Source organism: Rhinolophus hipposideros (assembly GCF_964194185.1).
Source record: "Rhinolophus hipposideros genome assembly, chromosome: 3".
In the NCBI taxonomy this organism is placed as follows: Eukaryota; Metazoa; Chordata; class Mammalia; order Chiroptera; family Rhinolophidae; genus Rhinolophus; species Rhinolophus hipposideros.
Window position 1 is genome coordinate 72563273 of NC_138049.1, and position 12195 is coordinate 72575467.

General features: G+C 35.7%; 2 protein-coding genes across 4 annotated transcripts in view; one reads left to right on the forward strand and one right to left on the reverse strand.

Moving 5' to 3' along the window:
- Positions 1-12195, forward strand: part of FILIP1 (filamin A interacting protein 1) — a 187835-nt gene that overhangs the window by 23613 nt on the left and 152027 nt on the right. The window lies entirely within an intron of this gene.
- LOC308494335 (developmental pluripotency-associated protein 3-like) lies at positions 2641-3117 on the reverse strand (the record flags this gene model as incomplete). The annotated part of the gene is made up of 1 exon (XM_081042028.1): positions 2641-3117. The coding sequence occupies one exon, from the start codon at positions 3115-3117 to the stop codon at positions 2641-2643; it is 477 nt and encodes a 158-aa protein (XP_080898154.1).

Consider the following 12195-nt stretch of genomic DNA (forward strand, 5'->3'; position numbering starts at 1 on the left):
ATAAAAATTTTCTCCCAATACATATTGAACTAATATTTAAGAAAGACTGTTCTGTTAAATTAACATTCAAATGTTATAATTGCGTTATAAGAGTGACTCTTGTTTCCAGAGTAATTACATTAGAAATTAAAGAGCACTTATAGTATCCTGTGTGAGTAATTCAAACTTCATCCAAAAACAGCCACAAAAAATAAAGCTCCACCCAAGATTACCTTTCTTTTTTTTTTTTAAGACCAGAGGGTAAAGGATATGGTGTGACATGCAGTTTCTTTGGATTCTCTAGCACTATGAATGAAAGGTAGAAGTAGCTTAAATAAAGGAAGAAATAGCCTAGATTTATTGTCTGTTGTTTCATTGATTTTACCAGTTTAAAACAACTTTGCTTACAGTACTTTATTGTAACTTCATCTCTCATATTTCAAGTTTTATTATATTTCACTTTTATGACATATATTTGTACATTAAAAATAATTTAAAATTACCTTAGTAATTGATTCTTTTTTTAAAATTAAATTCATTGGGGTGACAATTGTTAGTAAATTTACATAGATTTCAGGTGTACAATTCTGTATTACATCATCTATAAATCCCATTGTGTGTTCACCACCCAGAGTCAGTTCTCCTTCCATCACCATATATTTGATCCCCTTTACCCTCATCTCCCTCCCCCCACCCCCTTACCCTCTGGTAACCACTAAATTATTGTCTGTGTCTATGAGTTTTTCTTTCTCATTTGTTTGTTTTGTTCTTTTGTTGTTTTTGGTTTATATACCACATATCAGTGAAATCATAGGGTTCTCTGCTTTTTCTGTCTGACTTATTTACCTTAGCATTATACTCTCAAGATCCATCCATGTTGTCACAAATGCTCCTATATCATCTTTCCTTAATGCCGAATAGTATTCCATTGTGTATATATACCACAACTTTATCCATTCATCTATCGAAGGACATTTTGGTTGTAGTAATTGATTCTTTTTATGAAAAAATTAAAACTTAATGGATCAAACTAAAGTAACCCTCCTTTTTTAGGTGAGTCTTTTTAAACAAGAAAATTATAATTAGATGAATTATTTTTCTTTTAAAAAATTACTTGAAATATAAGAGATTTTTAAAAATAATCTTTTAATAAGTTTGTCTAAACCTGAAAACATTTTTTTCAGAATTAGTAAGTGATTTTTATTTTTATTTATTTTTTTATATCTGAATATAGGTATGTGTTAGTCTGTATTTGTCAAATGCTATATGCAAGATAAATGAAATGCTAAAGTACCCTTTGATTAGTCCCCTCTCCAATGCCTCCTATCTTAGTCTTCTCTCTAGAAAGAGTTACTATTAACAATGTAATGTATATGCTTCCAGACTTTTCTCCATGGGGATAGAAAAGATATCTATGTGTATATATATTATAACATATGTATTTGTTATTTTACTTCACAATATGGCTTAGCCAATTTTTCATGTCAGTACATATAGGTCAACTTCATTTTAGAAAATTGCAACATGTTAGTCCATAGAAAGGGTACACAATTATTTATTTAGACATTTTTGGTTTTGTCAATATTTAAGTTGCTTTGAATTTTTCACGGTTACAAATAACGTTGCAATGAAGATCTTTGAACTTGCTCCTTGGGCACATGGTTTAAGTGTCTCTCTGGGGTAGATATTAATAGTAGAACTTTGGGGTGACCTCTTAAGTGGCTACTTGTACCTATATTTCCTCTAGCTGTGTAGAAATATACTCATTGATTTTGAATTTCCTCTGTTAAAGTGAGGTTGAGTGCCAGATTGTATAAATCTTGACCATGTATAAATCTTGACAATTTTTTGTTATTTCTTCTATGACTTGCCAGTTTATATCCTTAGCCATTAATCAATTATTTTATTTTTCTTTTACTTAAATGATTTGTTAATTCCTATCTTTTGTTGTTTATGTTGCTTATCCTTTAACTTTTAAAGTGCTTTGGTCATTCATATATTTTAAATTTTATGTAGTCAAATTTGTAATATTTTCTTTTATGACTTTTGCTTTATTGTGTATTATTTCAGACATCTTTCCTGATTCCAAGTTTATAATTTTTAAAAAATTATTCAAATATGCCTCAAATTTTAATAAGATCCCCTATACACACATTTATTTGCTACTGAAAATTGAAATAGCACATCAAAAAAATTTGCTACAAATCAAAACTTTGAAAACCAGAGCATCTAATGCACCCTTCCTTAATCATGCTCTAGCCAAACCACCCAATGTCTTCTTTTTCACATTCTTTTCACACAAAAGTTACTTGCTTCTAATTCTTGATGATGGGTTTCATCTTACTGACTCCAGGCTTCGAAAATACACAGGCAATACTCAAGACTTATTAGTGCTTCTTTAGGTCAAATAAAAAAGTGGAACTGAAGTATATTGAAGTCATTCAAATGCAAACTACATAGATTCCTTAGAAGTTACTTTGGTATCAAAGTAGACAGGAAAAAAATGCAAGAAAAAAGACATCACAGAATTTATATCTTAGGTTATCAAAATATTGATTGGTATAGTCTGTCCTAGCGTAGAACAGCTTTTCCTAGCTGCTGCATAATAATCCTAAAATTACTAGCAAGAAATAAAACAGTACCAGAATAAGGTACTGTTGGCTAAATGGACTCCATGTCATCATTATTCTCCATGCTAATATTATCAGAAGGAGCTCCATGACATAGGCAATAAGGACAGCTACATCTAAATCTTCTGAATCGTGATTCAATCTCAATTTTCCTTTCCTGTGGGTCCTTTCGAAGCAGAGACAGGGTGCGGTATCTAATAACTTGTAAGATCCGTTGCATCCTTTCTTTCTGAGCAGTTGCCAGTGTCCTTACTCCGTGTCTCCTCCTGTAGACTATGCCTTGACCCAGCCCCAGTCCAAGCCCCTGTAAGTTTTTTTCTCTGTCCTGCTGTTGGGGTGAACATTCTGGTAGAAGGGAAGGGAATTTGGTACTAGGGCTGAGAGTCAAGTTACTAAGGTTCTTTGCTAGTACTTCTCTGACAGCTTGAGAGCTAGCTGAATCTTTTTCACTGGGCATCTGAGGAGACTCCGGGGTGGAGGTTCGGTTAAGATTCATTGGGGAGTCCATTGGAAGTCTAGTCACAGCTTGAAGCTCCTCCAAGATCCCCCAAAGGGTTCGAGCAGAAGGTGACGCTCAAAACTCTGAAGTTGCTACAAAGTAGCCTGGAAAGAACAGTATAGCCCAGAAATAGCGAGAAAAACCCCAATTCCAACGAAACGTGGTGAAAGAAAGAGCTAACCTATAATTTTTTATCATGTAAAAACCAAAAGAACATGTGTAAGGGATAGGACTGCCACTGGGTAGGTGCCTCAGAAGTTAGCTTCTGGTAGGTAAGGTGATGTCTTTTCCCTCTTGGGTAAATCCAGCTACCCATGGCATCCAGAATGCTGCTTTGTTTCTTTAACCTAGGTTCCCTTACCCATTGCTTCCAGCTGAAAGCATTAACTCCTGTTGCTGTACTTTGACTCAAAATGTGGCCTAGGTTCATAGAAGGGATGTACACAGTTCAACTTCTTGGCTGTTCCTGCTGTTGTCCTCTAACAATCACACTGTCTGTCATCTCTAGACTACCTTTTGTCCTTGGTATCCATTCTTAACATTTTTGGCAGCACTCTCCTATATTTCTTTTGAACTGTGGTTTTAAATCTTCATTCTAATCCCATGTGCTTCCTCTTTTGCAGTATTTTCTCAAAGTGTATGGTCCTCCAAAGGTTGATATTATTTTCCAGTTATATGGATTAAACTCCTTTCAAAAATTTTAAGAGTTTGCAGTGGGAAGAGGAGGCTAAAATAGATTTCCACTCTACCACCTTGAAATGGAAACCAGAGAGTATGCTTCAGACTCTTTGGGGATGTTCTAAAAATGAGTTTAACAGACCAGTGTTCAAGACTGCCATTTATGGTCGTGTATACTGTTCACTGCACGAAGACACCGGTGAGGATGTAGTGAGAGCTGAAATTGAGCTCACTGTTTTTCACTAGACTGTGTATCCTGGCCAAGGAAAACTGCTGCTGGGAGGGACATAATGACATCCTGTGGGTCAGCAGTGACTCTGATCATTTGAGCTTTAAATTACATCATGTATGGTGATGGTTCCATGGGTGTATATTATGTCAACACTCATCAAATTATTCACTTGAAATATGAACAGTTTATTGTACTTCAATTACACTTCACTAAAGCTGCAAAATAAAGTTAAAATGTAAAAGAAATTACATTATGCAAGTAGTGAAGTAGGTAAAATGTGCTATTAGATTCAGAGGATACATTCTGAAGGTTTCATATATATATATATACACATACATATATACATATACATATATACACACACATATATACATATACATATATATATATATCTTTTTAAAATTATGTGAGTTTTTATTTTAGCAAAAGAAATGAAGTCTCAGCATCATGGCAACCTTGGCCTTGCCCATTGTTTTGCCATGCTGCAAACTTTTTTTTTTTAAATTAAAGTTTATTGGGGTGACAATTGTTAGTAAAGTTACCTAGATTTCAGGTATACAATTCTGTATTACATCATCTACAAATCACAAAGATTTCATATTTTATAAGTCATCAGTATAATATAAAAGTTTTACCTTAGCTGATAAAATAACAATAATTGTTAAAGAAGACACATTCATGACCCACAGAAAAGACAGTTAACAAGAGAGGGTAACGGGCTGTTAATGGTCTTCCGTGAGAAAAACAGTAGTGTAGTTAATAACCTGCCGTGGGAATCTTAGGCAGAGGGACAGGCTGGAGCTGCGCTGTCTAGTCTAGCGTCCAGTATAGTATAGTATAGCCACAGGTGGCGATTTAAATTTAAATTAATTAACATAAAATCAAAATTCACCACTTTAATCATACGAGTTGCATTTCAAGTGCTCAATAGACCACGTGACGAGTGGCTACTGACCCAGACAGCACAAATATAGACCATTTCCTTCCCTGCAGAAAGTTCTATTGGACAGTATTGAATCTCTTAATTTAGGTCGTTTGCATCCCAATAGTTTTAACTCTGTAGATTAGTACATCAAATGTGATCCTAGACTTTAATTGTCAGATTGTCTAATGGGAAAATGGGGCATGGAAGCATTGAGTGCAGAATAGCTAATTGATGATACTGTTGGTGAATGGATATATGAATGGATACATGTATGAGGACTAGCAGCAAATTCCCACTATTCGATAAAGTACTGTATTCATTCATCCATTCATTAATTCAACAAGGATTTATTAAGTGCCTGTTATGTGCTGGTTACTGCTTCAGGTGCTTGGGATATATGAGTAAACAAAGATCACTTCCCTTGGGGAACTTACATGCCAGAGGTGGGGGGATGTTACAAATAATCATAACAAATAAGTAACTCATTTCTCGAGTTTTAGGGTGATAAAGTTTATGAAAAATAAAATACAAAGCAGAGTAAGAGAATTGGGAGTACTGGGTGTAGATATATTAGGTTGGTGCAAACATAATTGCGGTTTTTGCAATTATTTTCAACCTTTTAAACCGCAATTATTTTGCACCAACCTAATAGAAATGAGGGCTGTAATTTTAAATAGGGTGGTCACAGTATGCCTCATTGAGGTGACATTTGGGTAAAGACTTGAAAGAGGTGGGGAGTAAGCAATGTGAATACCTGGGCAAAGAACATTCCAGGCAGAGAAAAAAACCAGGGCACAGTCCTCAGTCTGGGGCATGAGTGTCATGTTCGAAGGATAGAAAGATGTGTGGCTGAGCAGTGTGAACGAGGAGGATAGTTGAAGAAGAGGTCTGAGTGGTAACAGACTGCCCTATCAAGTAAGGTCTTTTTGACTTTTACTCTGAGAGATTCTGGAGCAGAGAATGTTCACGATCTGACTGAAGTTTTGAAAGGCTCAGTCTAGCTTCTGTGTTAAGAAGACATTGAGAGGTGGCCGGTTAGCTCAATTGGTAGAGTGCGGTGCTCTTAACAAGATTGCCGGTTCGATCCCCACATGGGCCACTGTGAGCTGTGCCCTCCACAAATAGATTGAAACAGTTGCTTGACTCGGAGCTGATTGGCCCTGGAAAAAGATACTTAAAAAAAAGAAGAAAAAAAAAAGAAGACACTGACTTGTAGTGGACAGAAGACAGAAGCAAGAAGAGCAGTTGGAGGCTGTTGCAATATCCAGGTGGAAGATGATGGTGGCTAGTTCTAGGGTGGTAGCAATGGTAGTGGTGATAAATGGTCAGATCCTGATATAGTTTATAAGTAGAACTGTAAGATTTCTGCATAGATTTGATGTGGACATTGGAGAAAGGGAATAGTTAGGTATGACTCCATAGTTTTCATCTAGCAACTGGAAGTATGGAACTGAAGAGGAGCAGTTTAAGGGAAAGACCAGGAATTGAGTTTTGGACACATTGAATTTAGGATGTCAGTTAAAGAAGTTGAGTAGGCTGTCAGATATGCAAGTACAGATTTGGGAGAACAATCTGGAAGGGAAATCGTGTTATTGACAGGTAAACAAATAGTCTCTTTTAATGAACTGCAAGTTTTTGTACATCAGAAGATGTGAATTGGCTGGCTGTGAGGTGGGATAAAAATGTCATCATTTTGTTCTTAACATGAGTTAGGAGAAGACCGGTCCATAAATTTTGCTTTGCAAACCTTCACAAAATGTTCAGACATAATTTTGGCTTTGAAAAAAGAAACGTTTCCCTGCAGGCATGAATGTTTAGTGTTTTCTGTCATCTTTGCAGAAAGCACTCTAGCATTTTTTGTTAATATCAATGCCATGTTAGGGCATATGCTGGTATTCTTCTTCTTCTTTTTTTTTTTTTTACCTCCAAGCCTCATAGTATTTTTAGCAGTTAAACCCAAATTACTGTACTTTAAATATATTTTATTTATCACTGCAACATAAATAATTTCTTTTTAAGTCAATGGAAAGAATATTTTGCTGTTAATTTAAAAGAATGAAATAATTAAACGTGAGTATTTGAGTATCAGGCCTGAGTCCTATAAAAACAAGTTTAATCAAAATTGTGGAGCTTTATAGTCTTAAAAGGATGACATCAAGGGTTTGAAGTCTTAGATTCTTAAGGGCAGACATGAAACAGTCCAACATCCATGCCAGAATGACCTCTGTGAAGCATAGTATTTCCTTTTAAATATTTAGACATCATGATAGTTTTCCATGGTTTTAATTCATAAAACATGGATATAAAAAAAGCCACAGAAGCATAGCAATTTTTTTCAGCTATCCCCTCTGTTCTCTACCTTGCTTTTAACCCCTTTTAAGTAAACACTCACTGGTTCTAATGTGAGCAACTCAATTAACACCTTCCTTCAGAAATATGACCATTTACAAACTTCTTTGGATGGAGAAATAACATGATAAGGAAAAAATTCACCAACTCTGACTTAGGGTCATGAAATCTAAAGGAATTAATATGAATAAACTAAGATAAGAAACATTAGATAGCTTATTCTGTGTTTAACTATGTTGTTTCCATAATGCTTTTAATAATATTTCTCTTGTTAAGACTGTTTGGCTGTTTTCTAGGTCAAATATGTTGTAGTGGTCCATGTTATGCACAAGGACACTTGTTTTATGATACCCAGAGCACTGTTTAAATTTTGGAAGTTTCAGAAATATCATTTAAGTTAATATCGACATCTCCCATTCAGTCTATTTTCAGCTCATTTGCTTTCTTAACTGAGTAATGTGAAACTGGGTATTTATGTTTTTAAAAAAAGATATTTAGCTATGTTTATACTTGAGCATAATTAGCTAGTTATTTTTCTTTCTCTTAAGGCTCAGCCCTAGCCATCCCCCTGCCCCATGCAGACACATACTGTATAGAACAAGATAATTCAGTGATTAGTTGCTGCATATCGGATGCTAAATGCCAAGTAGTGGTTACGTTGAATAAATTAAATTCCTCTTTCCATGAGATTATAGTTTAGGGAAAGGAGGTATGAGACATGTAGAGGGTACAATAGTGAGCTTGACTTGTGCACTGAGAGCAGCAATTCTAAGATATGCACAGGCCATAGGACATGGTGTTACACGCAGACACTTCCGTGTTAAGGTCCTCTGCTCAGAGGTATGTCTATTTCTCATCCATCTCATTTATTTACTCTCTACCAAGAGCCAAATGTTTCGACTTGACATTTCTCACATATGATAAGCTCATTTTTTATTCTGTTTCTACTGTGAAGATCTCATGTTCAGATGAAGTTATGTGACAATGAAAAATAAATAAATGTCTGGTAGTCACCTTCTTTAAGCCCCACCATCTTCCCTCCAGAACCCTCCCACTTCCACCTAAATGGCTCTTGGGCCACTGTGGTCCTGATGGTGGTGGAGAAAAGAAGATGCTAGAAAGGTACCTAGAAAAGTTGAAAGTGTAAAGGCAATGTGGCAGCTTGTATGGAACTGATGACCCACTTCTACACGCTACAGAGTGTGGGTACCAGGCTTAGCTTGAGTTTTAGAGAGAATGTTTTAGAGTTTAGAGTGAGGGAGGAAAGATTTTTTGAGGCTGTATATGTATAGTTATATATATTCTCTCTATATGATTTAATCGATAAAGATTTATTCTTATTTTCAATTATTTTTGTCATTGGAAGGATTTATATTAAGTTGGCATATGCCAAGATGGGCAAACTGATTGTTTACAGCTCTTATCTATTCTGACTAAGCCAATGTGCTTCCATTTGGCTGGTGATCCTGCCATTGCAGCTGTGTGACAACTCCCATGGGATTCTGTGGGCCTCCCTGCAATCCAGAAATGAAAGGGTTCACGTTTAGCACTGCAGGGGGCCTCAAAATCTCACTTCAGCATTTCAGCTGGCATCATGTGGATTGGTTGTTAAATATTTAAAATGTCACCTCTGATTGTAACATATCTGGAGCCATGCCCTGGAGATATGAAATACTCAGAAAGGGCAGGTCCATGTGGGCTTCACAGGGTAGGGGGACAAAGACAAGTGATAGAAGCATTATACCAAATATGGGGCATGGAGACTGAAGGGTGTAAGTAGAGAGGTAAGAGGTGCTGCTGGGAAAGGGTACTGCCAATAATCTATCTCACCTATCTCCTGACTGACTCTAGGGCTGGCTATGCCTTTGCATGAGACTGGATCTCTCTTGAAAGTTCTTGTTGCCCCACCTCATCACTCACACCTTGCCCTCTCTTCCACTGAACATGTATGTCACACGCACACACTTTACACTTGGTAAAGTGGTACTCAGTCAGAATTCTTAAGTGTGAGTATCCAGGCACCTTAGTGCATAGAATCTGGAGATTGCCTAAGTTAACACCCTTATTTTGAAAATCAGAGAATGAAAGGGGTCCAGAAAAATTAAATAATTGTTGATGTCCCTTGGATCTATGATCAAATGTTAGGGATGTCCAGGAATGATTTGGCTACTGAACTGTATGTTTCAATCTGCAAGTTTCCTGAGGGAAATTATATCAATCAGGACAAACTTCTCAACTGTTTCTGTGCTTGGAAAACAATAGACTTAGTTTTTCTCTTTGTTCTATGAAGGCGTGGAAAAATATTCATAATATTATATTGAATAAATATATTGGTAAAAAAACCCATATAATTGCATTTAAAAATATATATGTAAATATAATTTTACGCAAATGAAAAATTCAATGCCTAAGTTAGTAAATACTCATCTAGGGTGTCAAGGAAGGCTGTAAAAAAAATGGATTCTGGAGTCCAACTGCCTTGAGCTGAAATCCTAGGAGAGCAATATTACACAAGCTACTTAAGCTCTCTGTGCCTCAGATTCCTCATCTGTATAATGGGAAGATAATGGTATCTCTTCATAAGGTAGTGTTGATGATTATGCAAGATGATTTAGATTAGAACAGTGCCTAGCACATAGTAGGGCTGTATGTGTTAGTTATTATTATAACTTTTGTGGCTGTGGTTCTTTATAGCCCAGATTTAAAGAGTAGGAGAGATTTGAGTTCTTGGAATTAGATTTGATGAGATGACTATAACAAAGTGAAAAATCAGATAGGAAGGAAGCTCCATGAGGGATTATTACGTAAAGCCTGCATGACTTATGTACCCAACATCTTGGCCACAGAAAAATTTCAAAGTACTACATGTTTCTTCATAAAGCAGCTTGTTTGGACCAGTTTTATTTTTATCAGCTTTATCAGCATGTCTTATCTCTCTTGTAAACAAATCATGTCCATCAAAGCTGAAAAGAAAAAAGCTATCAAACGTGCTAATTTAACAGACTTTTTTTTGTAACACCCAGAAAAGCTCAGCCTTTTATAGTCTCTTTTGGCCATATTGTCTTGGTTATCTTCTGAGGTGTTGTTTAAAAAAGCATGTAATTATTTTATGGGGCTCACAATGGAGTCTCATAGGGAATGACTTCCCATTTTCAAAAGGGGAACTTTTCACCTGGGTATTAAATCAAGCCTTAGTGGAAAATGAAGATCATTATTAATAATTCTGATAATTATTTCTCTTTAACGTAGCTGAAATTCCAAGGTATTTACTTTGTAAAATAATTTATTGATAACGAATTCTCGACTACAAAAATGATTTAGTATCTAACATTACTCTTAGACAAAATTTAGCTGTTTGTTTTAAGGGCAATATTAGATTTTCCTCAAAGCAATATTGTTTCTTTTTTAAAGTATATAAATGTACATAAAATGATATTAAGTCATCAAAGAGGTGTATAATTGCTGGAAGCTTTAAAATGGCAAAGCGGTGACTTACTCCAAAGGGTGCTAAATTCTGGTGAGAGTGTCTTAATCCTTTTTAAATCTTTATGTATTTGCCGAAACTTAGCAAAGCCCCGTTGATAGTGTTAGTTAGCTTGATGATGTCTTACACTTCCTGAAGAAGACGTAGTTGTGGGCACTGAAACAGATACATGTAGTGCCAACCAAAGAGTCCTTAGACATGCTCTAACTTACTGGGCTGGGAAGATTTTCTATTGTGTTTTAGAGCAAGAGCCAATGGCCGAAGGAATTCTGGAGGCTCCTTGTCATAGGACAACTGCCATCTCTACTCGCTGTTTCAGGGTCCAATGCTTTCCCTAACAAGATGAAAATCATAGCCAGGAGTCAGTAGCATTTCCTTTTTCAAAATAACATTTGATTGGAATTACTTGTAATTACTTGACTTACTTGAAGTGATTAATGTAAATATTTGGGAAAGTTGCCTTCCAGGAAACACATAAGTGCCTTGCGGATTCTGAAAAATATCTTCTAATTCTCTTGGGAATGCAAAGTGTGTGGATAACCTAAATATTAGAGACAGAAACTATTTAACAATTGGAAGGCTGCAATTGAGACACGTCCCTATTAAGTCAGTGGATCAAAAAAAGTAACTGGAAATTATGTGTACATATGGGAATGTGGATATTAATATAAATAACAATGACAGAGGGGAATTTTCCAAGAGGGTTTTTTTCTTATTTAAATTGTTTTAAAAACATGTTTTTAATTTCTCAGTTGCAGTTGACATTCAACATTATTTTGTATTAATTTCAGGGGTATAGCACAGTGGTCAGACACCTACACAATCCACAAAGCGATTCCCCCTCACACGTCCAGCACACACCTGGCACCTCACATAGTTATTACAATATCATTTCGACTATATTCCCTGTGCCATACTTTACATGACTGTTTTGTAACTACCAATTTGTACTTCTTAACCCCTTCACCTTTTTTACCCAGCCCCTCAACCCTCCTCCTGTCTGGCAGCCGTCAGTTTGTTTTCTGTATCTATGAGTCTGTTTCTGTTTTGTTTGTTTGTTTATTTTGTTCTTTAGATTCCACATGTAAGTACAGTCATATAATATCTGACTTATTTCACTTAGCGCAATACCCTCTAGGTCCATCCATGTTGTCATAAATGGTAAGATTTTTATCTTTTTTATGGCTGAGTAATATTCTATTGTATATATGTACACCACTTCTTTATCCAATTTTCTACTGATAGGTACTTAGGTTGTTTTCATATCTTGGCTATTGTAAATAATGCTGCAATGAATATAGGGGTGCATATATCTTTTCAAATTAGTGTTTTGGAGTTCTTCAGATAAATACCCAGGAGTGGACTTGCTGGGTCATCTTAGTTCTATTTTTAACTTTTTAAGGAAACTCCATACTGTTT